Here is a 26,862-nt window from a genome sequence, read left to right on the forward strand (position 1 = left end):
TGAAGAACCATACGGGTTTGACTTCCTAAAGGAGTAACCACTTCTATGGAACATTAAGTGTACATGAGCCCATACTCTCCCTCTTCCCACCTGCCTACAGCCATTTTCCCTTTTCTCACTTAAAAAAAGCCATGGTGAGAGAGTGAAAAATCCTGTCCCTTACATCCATTATCCTTTTAAGATTTTTATTACCTAGTGGCGCTGACAATACATTTCCCTGTCCACCAGGCAAATAACTAGTTCATAACCACACCTATCAAGTCATTACCTTATGGGGGGAAAAAAACCTAAATGCAATCTGCGGCAGATCTTTTCCCAGGGAGACCATTTAAAGAAGTACACTAAGATTAATGGGTGACTTCTGTGGTTCTATGACAATCCCAACATTTCCTCTATTGACCTCTTACAGAGAGTCACCGAGAAGCCAAGAAACACAAAAAAGTAACCCATAATCAAAACTCCACATGGAACTGAATTTTACTGAGAAATACATCATCACATGGTTATTGATAAACTGTAAAAAGTCCCAAAATGGGAAATTGGAAGCAAAAGTAAATCAGCATTAGTTTACAGAATTAATTCATCCACATAAACCGTATTACAACAAAAGCAGAACTAACAAGTGAACCTTGCATCCGATGAATACTGAGACTAGTAATTTTGGGGTTTGGGGTTACACACACACACACACACCCCCCCACACACCCCCCAACAAAATGTCACCCTACTTGCATGTACATATCTACCTATTTCACTGGAGTGGTTCACATCAATAACGCTCGGGTTTTATGAATCACTCCCCTCTTTAGATCAGAAACAAAATTCCAACAGAAAATAGTTAATATTAAATATTTATTATTAAATTCCACTGCTTCCTTTACAGAATATTCATAGGCCAATCCTTCTTCAAAACTCTTACTGCTAATGAAGTTATACATATCAGCCCTAAAATTGCCCAGGATCTTCAACTCAGACTTCTGCCAAGGTCATCACTCCAATCACTGCAAAACATAGTTTTTCAGCAAACCCTTTTTATTTTCCACTTGTTCTCTTTAAAATTCTTCCCCTGACCTCTAATTACTGCTAAAACACCTAGTCACATCTATCATTTTCATTTTGCCTTCCTCCCCTAAGTTTTTGCTTCCTTCTTACAAATCGCTGTTTCAAGGAACTTTTGAAGAAAGCAGAGAGGGAGAAAGCTTCGGTACCTCCAAATGGTTAGCATTTGGGATAGAAATAATCAACAGCTTACAAATTTAGTAATATAATGAAAAAACTAGACAGAAAGAACCTTAAGAATTTGGGAGAAAACACTGGCTCTTGAATATAAGAACTGCAATGTTTTAGAACTAATACAGTCCACAAACCTATTCACTATGGAACCTTCCTTTTGAAGTTCAATATTTTTGAGTCTAACCAACTTTTTCCAAATAACAATTTCTGAGAGTTCTACATTCAACATTTTAATATGCTTATTAACATGCTCTGTAACATGCCATAAATATTCCCTTATATGTATAAAGAATGTGACTGTTCTGCTTTTATACAACTATCTCCATAGACACCATATGAAGACTTTGAAGAATTCACTTGACCCAAAGAACTGTATAAATGCCAAAGTATATTGAAGTAAAAGAAAGTTAACTGAGCAATAGAAACTACATAATGTTCACACAAAAGGTATGACACAAACATAGCAGCTATGTAAGAACACGAGATTATGACAGAGGTATGTAAAGAAAGAAGTTTTCAATCAAAATGGCAAATGATTTAGAGGTTCATAAGAACATTGGATCAATAGACTGGCATCTACCTGGTTGTGCCAATGGCCATATTCTAGCTGAAAAGCCTTGTGCCAGGAAGCCTATTTGGGCAACAAGATGCAGCACCAGCCCATGAAACTACTCCACCTAAACCTGTGCACAAATACATACACACATGCTTCTTTCAGCATTACCATTGGCTAATCAAAGAAGTTTCATAAACAATGATTTGGCAGTGTGCTCCTATAAAACTTTAGACCAATCTGAACCATCAGAGTACAATCCCCCCATCCTTAAAAAAAAACCAAGGGAGGGAAAAAAAAAAAAAAGGCAGTTAGTCCCCTGCAACTCAGTGAGCTGAACCACTTCACTGAAAGTTTAAATAGCCCCTGCTGCTAGGGTGAGGAGGCAGCCAGTCACAAGGCAGAGGTGGACTTCCCCTTTCAGCAGCAAAGAGCTTGCACCTAGATGCCATACTAATACACCCTTTTCAGATATCTCACAGGCCCGCAGCAACAAGTGGAGCAGTTAACATGCAAGACACAGAAGGACATTTGACAAACAGTATTACATACTGTTAGAAAGAAATCCTGCGTCATCCTGATCTGTATGGCCAAACTAGATACAAGACTTCAGGTTACAGCTAATCTAGAAGTAAGCTGTTACCAAAAACTGTCGTCCTTCTCTCTCTCCCAACCTTCCAGTTTTGGGGCCACCCAACTCTACCTTTCCCTTCCCCCCCCCCCTTTTTTTTTTTTTTGCACCAGACCTAGCAATTTTGAAGCCACAGGTCCGAACTTGCTAACCTGTAAGGGTTTGGGTTTGCTCTTTTCAAGGAACAGGTTACTTTTGGAAGAGGCAGGAGAATCATAGAATCATTAAGGTTGGATAAGACCTCTAGGATCATCAAGTTCAAACATCAACCCAACACCACCATCTCTCCTAAACCATGCCCTGAAGTGCCACGTCTACACGTCTTTTAAATACTTCCAGGGTGGTGACTCTACCACCTCTCTGGCATTGAGGAAGGCATGGGGGAAGCTTGTTTCCCAAGTGAAACAAGTTATTATGCAGTCAACACATCCAATACAAGTAAAATGGCAGGAACATGAAAGCAGGATGGGGAACAAGATACTGTGGCTGCCTGCTCCAGCAGCAGCTAGCTGTTAGATCTGCCTAAAGGCAGATACTGAGATATGAAATTATGCACAGGGTACTTCATACTGTACAGAAGCCAGCAATCAGTGCAGTATAGAGGCAGCTTTTAAGGCCATCACAAGCAGCACGAAACAAACATAGTACTTCCAAGAAATTGTGTTTTACAGTCAGCTTTCTAAATTTTTATTTAAAAGAAGATCAGAATAACATGACACAGTTAAGTACTTAAACATTGTGTAATACGAAATATAGTTATTGTGAAATCTCAGTTTTCTTTGAGATATACTAGCGATGCTTGCCAACCTTGATACACTTGTCCAGTAAGAATTATTTAGTCTTAAAAGGCTAACAGTGTGAAACTGATTACGCTGATGTAACAGAAAATTCTTGAAGTCACAATTGCTTACTAGGTAGATTTTTCCACAGATGCAGAAAAATACTACAGTATGATGCTGATTGCAGAAAATTATAATAATCCCTAGGACTGCTAAAAGAAAGTAGTGGAATAAAAAGTTTCTGAAGTCACAATTTGAAACTGTTACCTTGAATAAAGACAATGCAAAGAAGGGACTCTTTTCTCATTAGGAGCACAGCAAATGACTACAGGGAAAGACAACAGTAGCAAGACTATGGGCAACAAAGCTTCAGAGTTGCAAGGTAACCACCTCTGCAATAAGAAGGGACAAACTGTTTTAAATATGAAAACAGGGCCCCACAGCAAAACCACCTGTGCTAGAGATAGACAGAGTTCATGGGTTCTTTTGCACCCTTTTTCCTTTGTCTTATTTATGGCCTTCAGGGGTTATGTCAATGGAAGCTTTCAACTTCTGAAAGCCTATCAGAACCCTTACAGAAACTCTCTTGCCACCTTTTTCAAGGCTGTCCAGTCAGATGCCAGTTTCACATTTACTACGGACAAATGAAGGCAACATCTGTTCGCCCCCCCTGAGAAGGCTACTGCTGCCTGGTGAGAACCGAGGGAGTTACCAAAGGCTTCAGAAGAAAAGTAAGCATACTGAGAATAGTGACTTCCACACAGGAACCTGTCCCTCATTTTGTTCCCAGCACTGTCACAATAAGAGAGAATTTGCAGTCCCAGCCCCACTCTTATTTCAGCTGCAGGTGCATGAATTCCTACAGGGTAAGACAATTCCATCTGGCTCTGGTCAAGAGAAAAGAGAAGGCAGTCCACCTCAACCCCTCACAAAGTGCAATAATGACAACATGGCTGCAACTGTAGCAGGCAAAATGAGGGAGAGTTACAGCTTTTTTTCATTCACAGTGTGCCCAGTGAACCCAAAGTTCAGTGACCAGTTTGCAAAAGTCAGGTCTGAACGGGCACTAGCTGCTGCTGTGGGGCTGGGCACACAACACAGATGGTGGAGCATCAAGAAACTACTGACATTTCACTCCTCCCTGTGCTGAGGTAGCACCCCCTCTTGCAGTGGATTCTACTGTCAAAATGTTGAGGACAATCTCCCCTCTGCTCTCCCACCCTGACAATCACGACGTAACCTGCCACAGGCCGCCTGCTATATCAAATGATGACAGAATGCGCCACATCCGTTAACTTCCACCTGACCCACAGCATACATTTAAGGTCACATCAGTTCAGAGTTGCCAGTAAATGTTAAAAGTAAACCAGTTAAAGCTGTAAAGCAAAAGGACATCAGAATAAAACTTATTGAAGTCACATAGAAACATTCACATTCAAAGTTACAATACCTAGATTGCTGTGGCAAGAATATTCAACATATCTTCATTAATGTCCTTGAGTTTCCTAAGGCACACAAGCTTAGGTTCTTTAAATTCAGCAAATACTGATTTAAAAAAATAACTGCAAGTGACAGAAAATCCACCTCATGTAAACTTTTCCAATATTTAAGCTATCTTCCCTTTAAAAAAGTGTGTGTGATTACCAGATGAAATTTGCTTAGCTTGACCACTCAGCAATTACAGCTTGTCGTATTTTGGCATAACAGATTAGAAAGCACTGAACTATCAGCGCTTAAACATGGAAAAGCTTTCATGTATACACAGAGTCACTTCCAAACCTTCTCTGGGATAAACAAAATCCAGCCTGAACTCAAGCCTTTCTCTGGAATACAGGCTTTCCAAACCTCAAACTCTCCCTGAAGCTCTTTACTTAATGCATTACAGTTTTCCAGCCACACTGTGAACTGGCCACATTATTCCAAGAATGGCATCACTGATGCCATGTACACCAAAGCCCTAGCCAATGCAAGTCTTATTTTGGCTCAGCCACAGAATTATTTACCAACCTCATGTTCATCTGATTACCCAAACTAACTATACATTACTTTCAGAATCACTGCTTTTCAAAAATAAATCTTTATTTCTAGACTTCATTTGCCTGAACTCATTGTTCTACAGAACTCAGTTAATCAAACTTCACAGAAGTGGCATGGGTTTTTTTTCCATGAGGGTATAATGTGTCATTTATAAAATTTAAGCAGGACTTATCTTCTGTTTCCTTGCTCTCTATATAAACACCAGCTGGACTTACAGCAGTAGGTATATTATATCCTAGGCATGAAATAAAACCCCATACAGGTATAAAGACTAAAATGAAAGTATCAGCAGCTATCCTTTATGAACCTTATAAGCATCAGCTCTTCTAACAGACTTTTTTTTTTTTTAAAGAATTTTAAAAATAATTCTACGGAATGGGAAGTTGTCTGGGTAAAAGAAGGGGGTAAACAAAGAAGTCTGAGTCTCACTGGGTCAAAAAGTTTAAACAGTTCAAAAGAGAGTATCTCAAAAGCTACAAAGTGTGCCAGAAAAACACTGTTAGTATTACACTATAGTGATACGAGTCTCAGGGATGAAGAAACATGAGTTTAGAGACAGTAATATTTTTTAAAATATGTACTAGCTCAATACCAGTTCAATATCACTTGTACCTAGTTATATTGGATGTTGAAACTACTTAGTGACCATTTGCTCTACCATTATATTCATATGTAAAGAAGTCTAAGGGAATTTAAAGATTTAAAATTCTTAATGTCATATGCATACATACATAATATATGGATCTCTGCTTTTGTCCATACAGAAATATTAACCTCAGCTTTGAGTGACATATGTGTATATGTATACACATACATATGTATATATGTATATGTAAAAGCGCCAAGAAATTTTGTTCTTCAACCATTTAAAGACAAATTAATTTCCTCTTATATTTCTAAATAATAATCCAAGATCAAAGAAATATGAAAATGTTATGAAGTTATAATAAAGCAGCAATTAAAGTTATTAACAAAACTGAATAAACATTATCAGAGAGGCATCTGAATCTTGGAAATAAGACATATTCCAGACAACTTGGCCTAAAAAAGGCAAGAGAAACAACTTCAGAACTAAATCTAACCAAGCACTTGAAAAATTGGTAAAGCAGAGTAAGATGTAAAAAGCAGAGCTGACAAGCTCCAAATAGAAAAACTTTTAGAATAAATAGCATAGCAATACTTTTGAAGAGTTACGGTATGGTACAACTCAGAAGAAACAGTAAACAACTTTAGACAATTTTATAAGAAAAAATTAAAAAATAAATCTAACAAAAACCACAAAGAATCCCTATTCTACCACAAAGGAGGCAGAGGATGCTGTCACCTAAAATATAAAGTAGTAAACAGTCCCAGAGAAGTTTAATGAATTAATTTTACACGGATCTAAAAAGAACTATAGTTCTTCTAACTACAGATCATTTAACTGGATCACAGATGGAACAGATGAACCTTTCATTTCGAAGACAGCAAGAATAGATACGGTTTGCAGAGCAGGGAAATAATGGAGTCACTACCTATTTTGTTAAGCTTACTTCATTAAGGAACGTTGATAAAGGGTTTTAACATGCCATGGCAGATAAGGGACGTCAAGCTCTCTGGATACATGCACCCATATAAAGCATGTTTCAGTGACATGATTTAAGAGCAACATTCCGATTACTTACCATCTCCTACAGCAGACAAAAGCCCTTTGCCCCAATAGAATGGGAACATGAAGATGACATATTTAAAAGTGTGGCTTTAGAAAGGAGTATTTGGTTTTCTGTTTTATATAGAGACCTTAGGGTTTCTGACAAACAGGTGTTCTGCAAATTAAACTATATTCAGCATGACAACCTAAACTGGTACCTACTTCACTACTGCTTATTGCACTATTTCAGTGAATGCTGATGACAGCAGTTATACACAAACCACCACAAACAAAGTCTAGAGGGAACAGAAGACTTGCTCTATGCAAGCAATAAGCTGCTTTTTTTTAAGACTCACTGTGTTAAAGCAGTCATACCTCACATGAACAGATATGGCTTAGTCTCTGGATATGAAAAAAAAATTGCTATAAAGCAAACATTTCTGAAAAGATAAAGTTGGAATACAAAAAAAATCTTAGAGTAAGAAAATTTAACAAGGCCTTTGGGTACACCACCCTATTCTAAAAAGTAGCTAAAAATTAACTTTTTTTAAAAAAAAGTAGATTTCTAAGACAAAGTAACTGCCATTAACTCATTGAATGATAATACTTATTTCAAGCTGTACTTCCATGTATATCATGCGTGTAGACACCAAGAGCTTGACAAGCTATTCTCGCAAACATCATCTGAAGACAGTAAGAGGCCTCAGGCAAGTACAGCGGTATTATATAAGCCTGCTAAAATTTCAAGCAACAGGCCCCTTAACACACTGGCATTTATAATCATGTAGCTTAATTGAAGCAGGTGTGGAATAACAGAGAATGAAGAACACCACAAGGATTTCTCAAAAGACAGACGATTCAGATATTTAACAAACAAACAAACAAAATAAAAACCGCCACAACCCCAAGACATTCTGGCTACCTAGAAAATCTTCAAAAATATAGAAGTCTTCATGGCAATGCCCAACAACCATCTTTGCTGAAAATACAGTATGCCTCTTAAAAATCTGTCAAATATTTTAAAGTATGTCAGAGCAGGTATTCTACAACTACATAAACTTCTAGAAAGGGACATGAAATATTAATCATCAGGTCTGCCAGTGTCCCAAATGGGATAGAAATTTTTCTTTTCCAGTATCCTGACACTTGTTTTAGCAAAATAAATACCAAAGAGTTGCCATAAAAGATACATACTGTTACTTAACAACTGACATGGGAGTACTTAGGAAAAAAGTTATTACATAATAAGACATCTCTTCAGCTCACAAAAGGACACGCAAGAAACCTAGGGAAACAAAGACTGATCTAGAGCTAGAAGGAAAAAAATGAGAGATTGAAATTGTTATTGGAATTGCTATTTGTCTGCCAAAAATAATTTATAGAAAACCGATTTAGGAGTCCTCTATAAACAGTACCTCTTTCTATCCAAGATCCAACAGACACATGGTCAGCACACGACATGCTGCACAGGCTTTAGAGAATAATAATGGCTGCAGTGGCTGGCAATATAACCTAAGATCCTATCATTTTCCCACTTGCTTACTTCAAAGAAGTTCATTGTGTGAGGAAAACATTAATACCTTTCTTGTAATTAGAGCTAAACTGTCCAATCATGGAAGAAATTATGTCTCCTAATCACTCAAAATGTGGGAAATTAATTATGTTGAACATTCTTGGTGATGGATTATCACATTGTCAGAAATAGACTTAAAAGGTGGTCAGGCCCTTAGAACTGCATATGGCAGTCCTGGCTTGCAAATATAACAAAGATCTGCAGCAAATAAACCTGGATTCTTAGCCAAGAATATTAACCAATTCATTTAAACATTAATATGGTCCTTTTTAAGTAAGTGTGTTTGTATATGATGACACATTATTACCATCCAATAACAAGACCTGACCCTTACTTAAGAAAGCTAACAGAACTGCAAAATGTTTCCTTTGCAAAGATTCTGTCACTTCAGCATCACCTAATAACCACGTTTATTTTTACCAGCGTAAAGAAGTGAAGTTTTTGTCTTGAGGACCAAAAGTTCTGTAGTACCAAGCGTCTTGAAAACCACATACATTCACAAAGAACTGAAGTAATGAATAAACATGACTAGCTGTACATTCAACTAGATGTAGAAAGAGCTATGAATTGGTTACTTTTGGAGGAAAGTATACATAGCCACTCTAAGTGCAGTATCTTAGAAAACTGACACAAACTGGGAAATTCACAGGCTACTGCGCTTGACAGAAGGGGTGTGGAAGGTACAAGTATTTTCGGAAGGTCCTCCTCACAACAATAAGCACAAATATCACTAATGACACTCCCATCCGGCCAAACCCATTCAGGCTACGGAGCCCTACAGTCTCCTCTCTCCTTCAATTAGGAAAAGCAACAGTTGCCATACTATCTTCACAAGACGTTGACATTCACTCAGTTCGAATTTGGACACTGGATTCTCTTTTTCAGCCACATTGCTAGTACCCGTTTTAAAAACTATTAAGTTGCATTCCCATCAAAGCTCTAACTATTTCTTTTGTGTTCTATTTCACTTATGCTACAAATCTTATTGTTCCTCCTCTAAAATGAACAGATTTGAAGTAGAGAGACAGTCCAGGAGAGAAATCCCACTTTTGCCTTTTTGCCGTACTTAACTACCAAACCTAGACTAGGAAATTTCAAAAGAAGACATAAAAGCCACAATGAAAAATTTATCTGATTTACTGTGCTCAACTACATGCCTCCTGATGCTTCTGAGACCTAAACTATACTCCTAAGTCCGGTACTGATGACAACTTACCAGGTCTGAAATCATTCACAAAGCCTTCAGTGACAAGCTGTCCAACCAAACTCGCTCAGAGCACAAGGGAAAAAAGAAAAACTGTCTGTCCCCTCAGTAATGTGTCTCCTAGATTAGGAAAAAGTCCTTTTTTCCCTGGTAAACTAACTGGCAGTCTCAGAAATCCAGAGATAAAACAGGGTGTCCCTTTCAGAATCTTCATGCCTTTGCTGATGAAATAGAATGCTTCCACAAAACCAAAAGCAGACTGAAAACTAACCTTAAGGTGTTTTCTGCCTACTTGTAACTCCAAACCCTGTCAAGAGAACGATCTCTTACCTAGATTACCATCTCACTGTCACAAAAGAAAGCTGTCCAGATGGGGACAAAGCCTGACCAAAGAAATAAAGTAGTATCAAAAGCTTCCAGATATTTTCACTACTTTCTAGAGGTAATAAATCACTATATCCATCCAATTAAAACAAAACAAAAACAACCAAAACCAAAAAAACCACCTTTACCTGGCACACTTAAAATGAACTCTGAAATTAATTAATATGGCAGGGGGAGGGAAGGGAAACAGGTTCTGAAGGCAGTTAATGGAAACCCCTTCCATTAGCTTCACTTACAGCTAATATGCTGTTTGCTAATGTCCAAATAAATTAATTTTTCTATTTTAATTTTTAAATCACTCAGATCAAGGCTAGGTTCAGTCTCCTTGGAAAAGCAACCTAAGCTTTCCCACTAACCAAACCTTGACAAAAACTTTCAAGCTTAGCAAAACAGCTGATACTACACTGTTTTTAGTGTTTTGACAACTCCCAGTGCAGACTTAGGTTATATTTTCTGAATTTAAACAAGTTAAACTTACATTCTCCTAATATTAAGAGAATGTACACATCTTACTTAGAGCTTAATAAAATGATGTTATTTAAATTCATTTCTTTTTGTACAGAAATAGCAAAAGACCGGTGCAATTTTTTTTCTATTAAGTCCTGTCACATACTTCACAAAATTTAGTAACTTGTTCTTTCTTCAGAATTGAAAGGACAAAAGTATATTTTTCTTCAACTGAGGTCTGAATGAAACCTTGCCAACGAAAACAGGCGCGACTGGCTAACTTGGAAAGGAATTACTTATAAAATCAAATCACCATCATCTGTGAGCGCCTTACCTTTAAATAGGATCCATAATATTTAGTTACATATGGACTGTCACACTGACTTAGCACTGTGATTTCTTGTTGGATGTCTTCTATTTCATCTTCTGCTTCTTCTAGGTCAATAATTTTTATAGCAACCACTTTCTGGGTCCGATTGTCAATTCCTTTGAAAACTTCACCAAAAGAGCCCTTACCAATTTTTTCCAGTTTTGTAAACAGTTCTTCTGGATCTGCCTTCAGAGTCTGTTAAAAATAAGAGAAAAGTTACTTAGTAGTTGTAACATTAAAATGAAAAGTGATATTTTTAAAGGCAACAAACACTTCAAATTCTACATTCCTATTTATCCAGCCATTCTTTTTCTATCTCGATAATGAACATGTTCTTCCTACATTCCTTATATGCACACACTGCGACATTTCTGCTCTCCTGTCTATAAAGCACAAATTTAACACCATCTCTGTGCCAGGGTTTTATTCTATCTGGCATCAGAAAGTGCTGCTACCTCAATTTCTCTCTTTGCCAATAAACTGCACCCAGGCACCAAGAATGAAAGCTCCTTAGAAAGACTGTTTCTGTCGAAACCAAAACAGGTTGAACACCACTACCAACAAAAGTAAACCTTTTGTCTACCCTTTTCTCTTGAAATTGGTTCCTCCTGAGAACCCAGGCTCCTCCTCTCTTGAACTTTTCACATATCTCATCCTCTTAAAGACTTTGTTCCCACTCTTCAGTGCACAGACTACTACCTCCTTTTGTTTGATGTGACAAGCAATCCTCTTCAATTTTCTCCTACTAAGGATCACTGTCACAAACTTCCATGCTTCTTCCTTACCCCCGACCCCAGGGTTTTCTGGAGCAGGATTTATTTTTCTTTTTCCTCTTCTCTCTGTTGGGTAAACTCATTCACTCCTAAAAAACATCCTGTTCCCAGTTATCTGGATTTGAACATCCACATGAAAACTACGAGCACTCACATAAGCACACAGATATAAGACCTATGCAGACCACTCTGCCATATTTGGGTTTTTTCCCCACTGTCAAGCGGAAAAGCAGCTAGCTACTGCTGCTCTTCGGCTTCTCACTTTCAGTGCACGGATGGTAAATTCCATTGTGTACCTTCTTAATCTAACAGCAAGGAGCCTTTATAGCTAACAAAAATATATACAAATTACAATTAAACTGGAAATGTCATAGGTAGAGGGAATAGTCATGAAATGAAGAAAAATAGGATAGGAGTACTTAGAATCTTTCCCTTAAGAAATAAAACAAACACTTCAAAGACTTGTTATTGTTCTTAAAAGGATGAGGTTTACACTAACTAAGCAAAAATACATTGTTGATATAGGAAAACGCTCATACAAGAAAAAAAAATCAGTAATGCCTAAATAAGCATAATACCACACAGTTTATACTTCACCAAACTTTGCAGAAGCATGAAGAGATGAACGAAAATTTCTAAGTTGCCACTGGCAAGCACTGAGCCAACATTTTCTCTTTAAAAATTAGATTTAACTTATACAGCATCTCCCACCTATACCATCTATTTCTGCTCTCACATCTCAAAGCTTACATAACCCATGCAGCCCCAAGAGGAAGATAGTCCAGAACATATTTTAGTTTATCTGGAGGTATCTGAATTGCACTGCTGAATTATGTGTTTTGAGAACCAGGTAGCTGTGACTGGCTGAGCCCAGAGATAAACCAACTCAGTTCTTCAGGCAGCGTGTCTGTGTAACATCCTGGATTCTGTCATTCTAAACACACTGAAAGACTTCGCCAGCCCCAAGAAGTTCCCCTTGATTTAAGTCTTATTAATTCATCTTTCTATCCAAAGTCAGTTTCCAGAAACAAACAGAAGGACATGAGGTTTATCACCCTTTTGCCATTAAAAGGAACAGAGCAAGAGATCCAAGTCCCTTCCACAAAAAAAAAGTTTGTTCTCCTTTAATTTCAGTGTAACGAGAATGACATACTATTACACACTATTAAATACTACATACATAATGTGCTAATATATCTCCCAGTTGGAAACCAAACCAGGGCACTTCACGTTTCCCAGCAACTGTAGTTACACTTTAGCTATACAATAGCCCCTACCGATGCTTCCAGGGATCATTTATAAAAGATCACAGAACGAGGCACCAAATCATGCTGTGGTGGTTCCCCTCATGCCCCACAGAATGCTCTTTTGTCAATATTCAAAACAGACTTCTCTGACAATTATTCTAGAATAAAAATAACCTTAACACTTGCATAAGATTTTCCCTTATGGAAGACAATTATCAGGCTAGGTTTTCATACATACTGTGTTACAATTTGAGATGATATGCTGTAGAGAGCTGAGCACACCTAATCCATCCACACGAGCCTTCTGGTTCCATTCACTAGCCACAGGAATCTAAGCATTACATCATTACAAAGACACGTGGACAAGTCACAAACCAATCCTAGTTACAGCTGCCTAAAAATTCTGTGTTTCACCTCCAGAGACTAAAAAGCCAGAACTGCTCAAAGTGGCAGTATACTGCAGTTGTTCATACGGGGAAAAATTCTAAGGGTATGAGAGTGACCTGCCAGCAACTATTTGAGAGCTGTTGGCCATACATATTTCACCCCCTATTGTCCCTTTGTCCCTCAATCCCTCAAACATCCATTATGATCATATATTAAAATTACTTTATGACACCACAATCTCCAGAAACTTGCAGAACTCTCACAAGCTTCATTTCTACAGTGTCAAGCACTTGGGATTCTGGTACTAGGCCGACAGTTTTAAAAACAACTGCAGTAGAACATCTTCACAGTCATTTTGTGTTAATAATTACAGAAAAGCAGGGAAGATGGCTGTTCCTGGAATCTGTGAGAAGCGGGGGAGAATTGTTCCCACTTTTTTACAATCAAATTTTTGTAGCCATTTTAAAAATTTAATTGTTCAATAATAGCTGGTATTAATATAATTAAATTTAGTAATAGCTCTTTTTCCAAATTCCTTGTGAAATTACTACTTATAAAAAACCTTTTCCTTCCTAAATCAGTACTTTTGCAAGTTCGTGTCTTAGTTTTAAAATTCAAACACTTTCATTTTTCAACTTTGTTCTGAGCAACAGGAGGCAGTGGTAGTTAAAAAAAAACACAAACTCCCTTGTTCTGTAAGAAGGTCTGAAATTTTTTCTCAAGAGACCACGTGTTTGAAATAAGAGGCTTGAACTACTGTCAACTTGTGTTTTTTGGAAAACCACCTGCTGGCCTCTCTCTAACAACCTGATCTATTTCAAAAATGGACAGAACAGGCTTCCAGATACATAATGAACTACTTGAATTCCAATTCCATGAGTGGTCATTTCCCATTCATTTTTATAAGATCACATCTGGAAAGGATTCTCACCCAATTGTTTGTTTTTGCAAATACTTCCAACAGACCCAAAATAAACAATTAGCCTTATAAATATTCTCTCTATATGACTGAATATAGAAAACGTCTTCCATAGAGTCTGACACTACAACTTCGCTGACTCCACTCTTTGCAAGTTTTCACTTAGCATATAGCATTTTTCTACTAATATGAAAATATAAAAGGAACTGATGAAAGACCCTTCATGTAACTAAGCACACCAATGTTGCTAGAAAGAGCAGAATGGAACAGCAACATCTGCTGCAAAAGGATAAAGCTAATCACCTTGTTTGATAAGGAGCCAGATCTCCACCAAAACGTTTCCTTCAGAGTATGTCACAGAATGCATATTGTAGCAAATCAGAAAAATTCTAGAATGTTTAGATCTACTGATTACAGAATTTATTATTTCCATAACCACTTGATTTAGTTTGGATTTTGTTTTAAATAGTTTCTCACACTCCTCAACACCAATAACAACCATCCCGTCTCAGTTCTCAGCCTGTTTAGCCATGCAGAACAAAGTCCTCTACATTTTACCATAAGCAGAGCCACCATTCACCCAACAATTTGAGTCAGCTCTCTATACATTCCACATTGGATTCATTACTTTTGACCTTAATCAGCCTGAAAAACATACTGTGCTTAAAATGAACTCTTCTCAGTACCCAACATCACTGTTGCCCACATCTACAGAATAAAGATAGTCTGATACATTATCAGAGACTATTTGTTCAATTTGGCCCCATGGCTCAAGCTCAGCTGCGACCAGCTAAACCCACTCACCTCTTCCTAGTCCTCTGCATTTCAAACTGAGGTCCCAGCCTATTGCAAAGGTTCTTTGTAATAATTCGTACTTATGACACCTTACACTTATGCTATTTTGTTCAGGCATTCAATTCCTCGAGGTCATGTAGTTCTTTAGTAATGGCTTCTCAAGTATAACGGGTGCCTTTGAATTTTGTACCATCAGCAAAGTTCAACAGCATGCATCCACTTTTTTTTATGCTAAGGTGACTTTTCAGTCACCAACTGTCAAGAACAATGCTGCAGAAAACCAGACATCTCTCCAGTATTCTCCTCATAGCCAGAACTATACAAATCTTAAAACATTTGTTTTTATGAATCTCTAATTCTCACCTGCATTAACTCAACAGGAAATGTTACTGAAATTCAGACTACTTAGATCTCACCTAAGATATAGCTTTAACCGAGTCTTTTTCTGTATCTCATTCCAGTTCTTATTTCTAACCTCCTTTTATGAAGGGTTATTCATCATGTTGTTGTAGGAAAGGGTTAAAAAACCTATTTTTCTCTTTAACTTACAAGAATTACAAGCCATCTCTGTATTCGAGTTCTCAATTTTGTTTGGGCAACTGATTTTACTTGCAGATCTCTAATTTCACTATGCCTGCTCTTCTGAAGTAAACAATCACCTTTCAACACCTCCTTTTGTATACTTTTCATTTCACCAAACCAATTTCCAATTAACCCAGTCCTCATTCCCTATCAAGGCTGAGCCCAAAATATCATCATCTGAAGAGGTTCAGAGATTTCTGGTGAAAATAAAATATCACATGGTGAACTGGTTTGTGATTGTTGGTGATTACTCTTGTCTGCTACCATACTTGGAGATAAAAAGAATGTATTCTGAACCTTGTTCACATGCATGCAGATAAAACCAGATCCACGCTGTAATAAGATACTGCAGACAGTGAGCCCTACAAAATCATTAAGGACTGGATAACTAATGGAAAAAGAAAAAAAAATCCATCAAAATAATCACTTCTGGCTCTGGAAATCCTTCAGCAGTTAGATTTAGCAAAAGCTGTGGCATTATGCCACAGAAGCACTACAAGTTACTGTATTCTTACAGTCTTTTGTAGACACCTTCCAATAGCCACTGTCAAACACAAAACATGACTAGACAGCCCTATGATCTGCCCCCATTCAGCTGATATGTTCTCAAATTATTTGCATCCAAGTCAGAACTTCAAACACAAACTAAATTTTATAGTATGGTCAATGCACGTTATAGTACAAAATTAAGAACACTTGAAATCAGAGAGTAAGACTTTAAGGCCACTGTCATTTAAGGAATTGCCTTCATGGTTTCTTCCTCTGCCCTATTACTGCACATCAGCGCACTTTCACATTCTAAACAAGACACTGAGACTCCTTACAACTGACAAAAACGAAAGATAAAAATACAGGGGGAAAAGAGAGGCGTGACATCATTTCTAAGACCACTTCTACAGGTTTGTTCATTGTTAACATTTGGGAATTATCTAGTGTTCGTTTCACACAAAAATGCCAGCTTCCTACAGAAACACCAACCACTATATATGTATTCATCAGAAGCAACTGAAAAGTTTGGACATCTCACGTTAGGTGCGCAACCTACCGCATTAAGGAGCAAAACAACTTCTATCTTCTACAAGAAGGGGCATCAACCTCTTGCTCTAACTTTTGTACTACTTACACAAGTAAATCTATTTAATATAGAAACAGGGTACACAAACCATCAGTTTTGTGACAACACCAGGCGGAAGCTGCAAGTGGTAGCAGTGGGAGACTCCCTCCCTGTGAGGGATGGAGGTCCCAACCTGCTGGTGTGACCTGCTGTCTGGGACAGTTTGGTGCTTGCCAAGGACTTCAATCTAGGACATTTTGGAGACACTTCTAAGGCTTTCAAGCATTTTCAGCTGAGCTATTCAGTGCTTGGACTATTACCTCACGCTACTCTTCCACATCAGGCATGACCAAAATAGCCTGGAGAGACCTGGAACATATCAAGCATGACTACATGGCCCTTTGTGATGGATGCACTCAACCAAGCAGTTGTTTGGTACAGGCTCCAAAGGAGGTAAAGGCCTCAGCCATAGCCAGGCCATGAAATCCTCTAGTTTCAATCTGTTCTCTAAAAACCCACAAAGGAGCAGAGTTGCACCACGAGTATCAGTGTATACAAGCTTAGAACACCTATCATGCGATTGACATGTCGATGGTGGATGGCTTTTCCAAGACTCATTTATCAAAGAACAAAGTTATGGGTACAGGGAGTTTCATGCATACCTTTTCCATTGCATGTAATTTAACTACAAGCCAACCAATTTATCCCATAAATATGACAGCCTAAGTGAGCCTTCTTGGAGCTCTCCCTCCGAGACAACATGGCTGTATGGCAGTGATCTCCCTGTGAGGTGGGAAACCTCTCAATGTTGCTCCTTAATGCAGAGAGACCTTCTACCAATGACAGATCTTTGGTAAGCAACCAATATCATGCATAACCTTGTAGTATGGTAACTTTGATCTTGTTTTGATAACTTTGACTGCATGCTGAATTGATGCTAATGAAACATTACATAAACTTTGCATGTACAATCCCTTAGATGTAAACCGTTGTCCAAGTCTGAGACTAAGATTGGACCTAGTAGCACCTGAGCTCCATCAGGACTTCAGAAAGGGGATCTACTCTGAACCTCGTGGCTCAATGGGAGGGTCCTCCTTAACCTTTTGCATCCACAGTCTCTCTGTGAATCATTTTAACTTGAGTCTAACTCAATTTTTCTTTGTATGTTTCTCCCATGCAGGAATTAGAGTGAACCTTGCCATTGAATTTTGTTAAGTTGCCCCTTTACCACATCATATTAAGACCACTTTTGCTAATACCTTTGTCAGTGATTCCTTAAGTGTTCTAAACCACCCATTCATGAGCCCTTAGAGGTGAGGGTCAAGAGCACAGGGGCCCAGGTGGTTCCTACTGGTGAAGGGCTTGAGGAAGAGTGGACAGATCAGGGAACTGCTTGGAAGAATTCCAGGGGAAACAGTCCTAGAGACAAGAGTAATCAAGGATACCTGGTTGATTTTCAAGGATTACCTCCTCCAAGTTCAAGAATGATCCATCTGACATGCCGGAACGCAAGAAAAGGTGGCAGGAAGACTGCATGGGTGAACATGGAACTTCTGGCTAAACTCAGACATAAAGAGGAAGCATACAAGAGGTAGAGGCAGAGTCAAGTGACCCAGGAGGAATATAGAGACGTTGTCCAAGGGTACAGAGGTGAGGCTAGGAAATCAGCAGCACCAAGCCCAGATCAAGGCCAGGAACTACCTGGGGTCGATACTGGGGCCAACAGTGTTTAGCATCTTCACTCATAACCTGACAGTGGAGTAATACACACCCTCAACAAGTTTCCCAATGACAAAGAACTGGCAAGAGTGGTTGATACACTAGTGGTTTGTGCTGCCATTCAGGGGGACCTTGACAGTCTGGAGAAATGGGTCAACAGAAACCTCATGAAATTCAACAACGGCATATGCAAAGGCCTGCACCTGTGGAGTAGTAGCACCATACACCAGTACAGGCTGTGGACAGACTGGCTGGCAAGTGGGTTTAAAGAGAAGCCCTTAGCATCCAGATGAACATGAGCCAGCAATGTGCCAATGTGGCAAAGAACACCAACAGTATCCTCGGCTACAAGAGGAATAGCATTGCCAGGAGGTCAAGGGAGGAGATCCTACCCCTCTACTCAGACGTGGTGAGACCACATCTACAGTGCTGCATCCAGTTCTGGGCTCCCCAGCACAAGACATGGTCATCCTGGAGCGAGACCTGTGAAGGACCACAAAGATGGTTAAGGACTGGAGCATCAGACATATGAGGCAGGGCTGAAAGAGTGAGGATTGTTTAGCTTGGAGAAGAGAAGGCTGGGGGACTGGAAATCTTATGTGTGAATACCTGATGGAAAGGAGTAAAGACAGAGCCAGACTTTTCTCAGTGGTGCCCAGCAACAGGACAAGATGCAATGGCCATAAATTTAGATATAGTAAATTCCATTTAAACTTCAGAAAAGAAAAAAAAAAAACCTCCAAAGGAAAAAAACCAACCTTTCTTACTGTAAGGGTAGTTCAGCACTGAAATATGTTGCCCAGGCAGGATGTGGATCTTTAGAGGTATTCAAAACTAGGCTGGATGCAGTCCTGAGCAACCTGCTCTAGCTGACTCTGCTTTGAGCAGGGGGATGGACTAGATGTGCTCCAGAGGTCCCTTCCAGTCTTGGCTATCCTGTGGTACACTATTTCTATCACACCAAGAATTATTTTTACTGCTAAATTTACTGCACATTATTTTCTTTTAAAAGAGATATCATTGCTGCACATGAATTATTTATTTTAAACTAATTTATATAAAGACCAGAGAACAGAAATCTAGCAGAAAAGATCATGCAGGCAATGTTCTCAAGTACCCAGAGAACTTCAAGCTTAAAACCAAAAAACTCAAACCCACAACCAAAACAAAACTCCCCAAAACACCCATATAAGATGGTTTCACATCCAGAAAAAGTACTTCTGGGAATGAGAAGCCTCAAATTTTGCTACCCAGCATTTTACCTTTCTCTGAAGTGGGCAAGCCTTTATTTTCAGCAAGATATATATATACCAGATATGAATAACTGACACTATATGCAAGATTATTTCCTGCAGTTGGTGGGAAACTGAAATAAAACAGAGGCAGTATGCAGAAAATAAATTGCTCAGTTTTACTGCACTGTATCAAGCCTTACCTGTATTTTGAAAGAGCAGCTAACTAACCCAAAAAGACAAAATATCTTAAAGTATTAGGGTTTTTAATAGTCTGGGACTTTTATCAAAACAAGGGGCGGGGGGGGGGGGGGGGGGCGGAAAAAGACATTTTTAAGAAGCCTTCGAATTTGAACGAAAGGGAGCTCTCTCAGTTTCATCTGTCAAAAATAAAGTAAAATCAGATAAACTCGGAGAGCCAGTTGATAATTATCATGAACAGCAATAACTGATTTTACTTTTCAGAAGACTAATCAGCAAAACATTTAATGAAAGGTACAAAGTCTACAATGAAAGCGTTCATCTGTACTAACTAGGTGTAAAACTAAGATCCAGCTAAGATCCAGCTCTTTCACTGAGAATTTGTCAATGATCAAAAAGAACACGACTGTTCTTTTCTTTTATTCTTCAAACATATGCATCCAAAACTAGATTTTTTTAAGCTCAGCCTTTGGAAGTTACAGTACCTTTCTTTACCTCCTCTGACTTTGTATATACACCCCACCTAACCTCTACATAAACGTTTAAAATTAAATAGAATTCTGGAAAGCATGTCTAAAAAGCATAGCTCCAAAACCACAGAAGGGATGAAACAATGTAACACAGGGATTCACAAAAAATAAGGATTCAATCGTTATTCCAAAAAGCTGTCCTAAGAAATTCTTCAGCTATTCATGAAGTGATGAGCTCAACCCAAAGACTAAAGGACTGAGTACCTCAAACTCCTCCCCAAAGACAGAGCTGCCTATACCTTAACATTAATTATAAGTTATTTTCCACCTAACAGAAAAGGACCTGCAAAGACCACAAAAATAAAGAACAAAGCTTGAAGACTGAGAAAACAGAACAGCAGTCATTTTAACTGGACAGTCTGAGTTAACAGCACTAGGATTTAATAACATTATGCAAATTGAAGGTTTCCCCTGCAACAGTGACTTCCTAGGAAGTTAGGTAAAGCACAACACCAAGAAATCACCCACAGCAGCATCTCCAAAGGAACCCTAACTCCTCCTCACACGTTTAATAGCAAGATTTTTGCGAGTGTATGAGGGAAAAAAAAAGTTCAGTATCCACATATTCACTAGAAGATACATGACTTCCCAGTACCAATAGTTCCACCGTTGATAAGATTTGACTTCTCTAAAACATCTCCATGCACCTTTTACATAGGCCTGACACAGCCCTTGTTCTTTAGGTCAAAAAGATGCAGACTTCGTTTTCAAAAATTAAAACTCTTCTGTCCTCATACCTGAGGACTGAGCTCGTAATATGCCACAGAATCATGACACCTATCCCTGGGATATCTTAAAAGAGATTAGCCATGATCGCAACGGTCCAAGGATCTTTCAAATAATTAAGTGCCGTAAGTTACTGCAAACTATTTATCAAACTTAACTCAAACAGTAACAGTGAGCACAAACTTTCAAAAAATTCAAAATGGGGAAAAATTAATCTCCTGCACAGAAGCTGCAAATAAAAGGCAGCAGAGGCAACCTGACCTTCCCAGTGCCTTTGATTTAACAACCTAATGTTTTGCAATTACCAAAAACAGAGCCCACACAAAATAGTTACAACAGTTTCTTGTAAAAGAGTGGGTTATAATAGGTAAGACAGTAATATATATCGTGTGTAAGAACAAAAGAACAGCCATGCTGGATCAGAACAAAGGGTCCTCTAGGCCAGAACATTTCTCCTACAGCAGTCAAAAGCAGAAAATCTTGGGAAAAGTGCACGAACAGACAAATAAACAGCAGTATTTCCCAAAACACCCTTCCAGTCTCCAGCAAATTGACATTTCAGACACTTTCTGAGCCAGAAATGGTGCCTTTATACTTAACAACCTTTCTTTTCTGTTCATTTGTCAAGTTGCCACTTAAATTTAAACTGTTAACATTCCTTGAACCAAGACAGTGTGAATGTCAATGCTTAGTTACATTTTGGATGAAGAACCTGTAGCTCTTGTACTGAAAATAGCAATGAAGAATGAATAAAAATAACTTGCTGCATAAACACTGTTATTGTTACCCAAAAAAAATGAAAGGGAGGAGGATAAAGAAAGGTTTTTATGACACTATGGCTTAAAGATGATGGCATTTTAAAAGCACCTTAGGAATTTTATGGAGCTGACATATGGGTACACCTAAAAATACAAACAAACCTCAGAAAATTATTTTCTGGGGAGGAAGAAAAGAGTTCAGGGGTTTAGGGCATTTAGGCTGTTTTTTGGGGGTTGTTTCCCCCCCCCGCCCCTTAGGAGACTGAAACAGGAAAAAGAAGGTGACAAGAATTATTTCTAATCCCTATCAGTGCTCATTATGCCATGGAAGTGTATTTGAAATGCTTATTCACCTAAATCTTTTAATCACCTTTACTATGGAAGCACCTAGCATTACAACTAGAGGTCACACCTAGATACATTCTAATTGTGCGACTGTACTGCCTGAACACAGCTAACTTCAAAAAGGCAAACTACCTGTGGGCTTTTCTAACTTCCCTGGGATCTGAAGCTGAAAGAGCCATTTCCTCGGGAGGAGCTTAAAGTATTCTTATTGTTATTACCATAATAAAAGGCTCATTTTAAAGTAGGGTAATAAAACCTGTTCTACACAGTTATTTCACACAGAAGTAGACAGAAAAGCTAGGGTAAAAAACTGCTTTTCTGGTTCTCCAACTTCAGAAACAAAGAAAAATACAAGCAAACCAGACGCAGCTTAACCCCAAAACATTTTAAGTGGGGAAAGAGTGGAGAAAGACATTTAATCACTATTCATTTTAACACTTTATTGTTAAAGAGTACCTTAAAACTGGCTGCTGCCACACATCCAACAGCTTCACGTACTGCAGTACTGTGTTCTGCAGCTTCATCCCTTAAGATTTTCTCTGCCAGCCTGTTTCCTGAGCTTTTTGGTCCAACACACTTCTAACATGCTTCAAAATATATTACAGTTCACCAAGCACCTTTACCATAAATTTATAAACACAGTACTTTATTATTTAAAATATAGCTTCCATAAAGAAGCTGTAGGAGCTTATCACAGCCTTGAAATGCAGGCCAGTCTGAAAATCAAGGTCATATACGCTTATTCCAAGCCAGCCCTGCAGAAATCTCATGCATTACAGATAAACAGCATTTTTCCCTAGGCCACTTTTATAAAGAATAAAGAAAGAAGACAACACACCCTCAGTTTAGTAATGATGCACCTTCATGCAACACACTCAAACTCATATCTACACAAAGCCCTTAAACCAAGGGCAGCCTAAACTTTTGAGTCCAAGCTTATTTGCATGCACAAAAATTTAGGTCAAAACCCAACTCTGTTTTTATTCAGGTTACAACATGCCCGCTTCGCAGCAGACGGCAAATCTCAGGTTTTGACAACCTTCCAACACCATCCTACATTTCCTCCACAGTTTTTCATTCCTTTGGTTCATTCTCTACCCACTCACTCTTTATGCATCACTCTTCATGCATCACTCTTCAAACATCAATCAGATACATTGTTCAGAGAGAAATACATTAATCCTTCATTCCGCTGCTCTATTTACACACTACTCTGCTCACACTCAACAGCATTAATAAAGTTTTGTCCCTGCATGTGATTTTTTGGGGGATCAAGAAAGTTACTTGTGCTCACACTGGGATACCGACTGCTCTCTTGTATAAGTACAGCAAAGAACGTAGGAGAAAGCTGCATAACTTCTCACTGACATTGCTTACACCGTTTGTTGCAGAAGCTGGTAGGTGGGGAGGAGGGATCACACTACAGAAAAAGAAAAGATAGTCCCGTGATTTAGGCAATTTAATTATAACCCAAAGAACTAAGCTCTATTCCTCTCTCTTTTACATAATAAAAAGTCCCAAACCATAACCTTTGTCTTATTTAAGTAGATGTCACATATTTTATGTCCCTTACTCTTTGAACATTTATCTGCAAGTAAAATCAAAGAGAACCCTGTACTGAAAACAGACCACTATAAAATTGCTATATACTCTGACAGAATGGAAATGGATGTAGATATCTTGAACCAGGTGGAGAAAATTAGCAAGTAGTATTCACAGTGCCAACAGACTTTATGCCTCCACATATCAGCAGGTCTTTAATTTGGTGGTTGAGGTTTTTTTATGTTTTGGGGTTTTACACTGTTAAAATTCACACTTGAGAAACTCTCATATAATACAATAAAATCTCATGAGAAAAAGAACACTGCCCTGAACAAAAAAGGATTTGAAGTAAATTCCCAAATTACTAAATTATGTGGACTAACAAAAACCTTAAATATCTACCCATTTAGTACAGCTAACAATATTACAAACTAAATAACAAATCAAGTCAATAAAAAATGCAGGTAGGTCCTTAGAGAGATCACGCAGTGACACACAAAAGCAGTACATGCATATTGCTGGAATGACTGTCATTCTCTCACTTCTGAGCAGCTACAGATCTGACTGAATTCTAAAATATTACAGACTCTGTTTCAAAGTACATACAAATAGTGCCCTTGGTTCTAACATGTTTTGAAAGGATAAAAATGCAATATTAATTTAACCCTACCCAAAGCAACAAACCTTTACTTCTCTGTCTCTGGCAGTCAGCGAACTGCTTATATTCGGAAGGTGAACTTGAGCACTCAACAGCAGTACCTACACCGAGCAATGAATTAATCAGTTCAGAGTGAAGGCCTATGTACTCTATTTGGCATCCAGTACTATGGCTGAGCATATAATCCATACCATGCCTAAGCGTGTAACATTTCAAATCCAAATCCTCAGGTTATGCAAAGAAAAAAGATTCATGACTTAGAATCTTGACTCATGGAACAATGGACCAGAGTAAATCAATACTTAAACCAAATGAAGGACAAAAACTTTCAAGCCAGGAGATAAATTGGAAAAAAACTCCACATGCCGTTCATAAGTTTTTCTTTTCAAGGTTGGGGTAGGGAAGAGTCTAATAAGATGTGGCAAACATTAGAATAACAACACATAGATACCAATGACCTTAATGTTTTTCCAGCAGTAGTTTGCATTTGGACTAAGAAAAACACGGGGGCTGAGGCACGGGGAAGCCAGCTCAGCCACCAGAAAACCACACCAGTTATTTTCAAAATATAGTTACAACACAGAACCAGCAAATTCCATTGTATAACAAGCAGCAGCTAACCAACTCCTGGAGCCAAACGCGCTCCCCGAACACCCACCTCAGGCAGCACTCCCACTAGCCAGCACCACAGAGATGGGCACTGCAGCACGCGCTGAAGGTCAACATTTCCAGGCCCTCTTTTTATGTATGCTTCCCCTAATCACGTCAAAATAACGGGACCGAAAACCGCCCATCAAGACACGCTTCGCCCCATGAATTAAAACACCGAGGAGAACTAGTGGACGGGGGGGAGACAAACCATGCACCCCTCCGCTCCGCACGCTTTCAGCGAAACGGAGGCTGCTGAGGCAGGAGGGAGGGAGGGACGGTTCCGCCAGCCGGAGGCACCTCGGTTAGGCATTGCGCGAAGCCAGCACGTTTCGTTTCCACGGGTTACGAGATCCCGCTCCTTCCCCCCCGCCCGGCCCCCGGGCCCAGTCAGAGCGAAGAGGTGTCTTCCTCCCTTTCCCCAACCCCCACCCGAGGGAACCCCCTTACCGACAAGCACCGCACCCCTCCGCGCCGTTGCCCGCCCCACCCCAGCTCGCAGGGAGAGGCGGCGGAGCCCACCCCTCGCTCTCCCACCCGGGGGAGCCGCCGCCACCGGGAGTGTGTGTCCGTGCCCGCCCTTGGGGCTCGCCCCTCTCGCTGCCCGGGGCGGGGGGAGGCGGTGGGTCCTCACCTGCATCCCCGGCAGGCCCGGCTGCACTGGGGAGCGAGCCATGGCGGCGGCAGCGGGGACGTGGGAGGGGGGGAGCCGGGTCTCCTCAGGCGACTCTAGAGGAGAGGGCTTAGCTCATCTCCTCGCTCTCACACACACAGAGTCCTCCCTCTCCTCTTCCTCCTCCTCGCCCTTCCCCCCGAGCGAGCAGCGCCGCTGCGCCAGCGGTGGGAAACAGGCCGTCCCAAGCTCGCGCTCTTCAGGCCCCCGTCACGGATGCAGCGGCCTCCTCATCCCTCCTCCTCCTCCTCCTCCTCCTCTTTCTTCTTCCTCTCCTTCCCCCCACGGCCGCGCGCGCAGGGCGGCCGTTACTGGTGCGGTCGCGCAGGGCCCTGCCGGCGACACGATGACAAACCTGAGGGGGAGGAGGGGAAAGGAGGGGGAGGCAACGGCAGCGCGCGCACCCGCCCCGCCCCGCCCCTCCCCTCCCCTCCCCTCCTACCGGGCTACCTGCACGCGCTGCCCTGCCCGGTTCCCACCACCCCACCCGCTGCCACCGGCTAACGGCCGGCGGGGGAGGGGGGGAGGGGAGCGGGAAGGCCCCGAGCGCCGGGCCCTCGCCAGCCTGGCCGTACGTACGGCGGGGTAGGGAGACCCGCCGGGCCGGGCCGGAGTCCCCCGAGCACCCCAGGCGGTGCCGGCTGCCGGGCGTCCGGCTTGCATCGTCCTCCTCCTCGGGGCGGGAGGCGGCGGGGCCCGCACCGGGGCGGCGGCGGCCTTGCGGGTCGTGGTGGGTTTCGTCCTCGGCCTTTTCGGTGGAGAGAACCCGCAAGTAAAGCCCCGGTTCCTCTGCCTCTCCCGCAGCCCGAGCGAAGAGCGGCTTCCCGGCTGCTGGTGAGGCAGAACAGGTGAAGCGAGGCGAGCGTCAGGCTCGGAGGTTGCTCGCTTAAAATAAGGAAAGCGGGGTGAGGCGATAGATCCGGATGGCCGAAACCCTAGCCGTTTTCTGGCATGTCCTTCTCCTCACCCCCACCCCACCCCCTTCACTTGGGTGCTTTAAGAAAGGTCACTGTACTGCTGTCATGGATCTACTGAGGTATATGGTTTCAGGAAGCGCTTGACTTCCTGTCAGAAGTTGCAAAAGCATGAAACCAAAGTGACTCTCGTGTTCTTGCAGTACTTCCTAATTGGAAGAAGAGTGGGTCAGCGATCAGGTCTCCCCCACACAAGAGAAACCCTGGATCCATGCAAAACCCTCAAGAAGTTGACAATGTTATATTCCCCGTATTTGG

The 26,862-nt window shown here is 40.4% G+C and overlaps 1 protein-coding gene across 2 annotated transcripts in view; it reads right to left on the bottom strand.

Annotated features, from left to right (window-relative positions):
• STK24 (serine/threonine kinase 24) overlaps nucleotides 1–26,511 on the bottom strand; it is a 61,318-nt gene extending 34,807 nt beyond the window's left edge. Inside the window, exons 1-2 of one of the 2 annotated variants that reach the window (XM_075089902.1) lie at nucleotides 26,210–26,511; nucleotides 10,806–11,036 (exon numbers count right to left, since the gene is read on the bottom strand). In XM_075089902.1, the coding sequence (XP_074946003.1) occupies nucleotides 10,806–11,036; nucleotides 26,210–26,293 (315 nt within the window). In that variant the 5' untranslated portion in view covers nucleotides 26,294–26,511. Of the gene's footprint in view, nucleotides 1–10,805; nucleotides 11,037–25,591; nucleotides 25,993–26,209 lie in introns of those variants that run through there. The other variant, XM_075089901.1, reaches the window with a different exon arrangement.
• Between the last annotated feature and the right edge of the window lie 351 nt (nucleotides 26,512–26,862).

The sequence above is a fragment of the Phalacrocorax aristotelis genome, chromosome 1 (genome assembly GCF_949628215.1).
Source record: "Phalacrocorax aristotelis chromosome 1, bGulAri2.1, whole genome shotgun sequence".
NCBI lineage: Eukaryota > Metazoa > Chordata > Aves > Suliformes > Phalacrocoracidae > Phalacrocorax > Phalacrocorax aristotelis.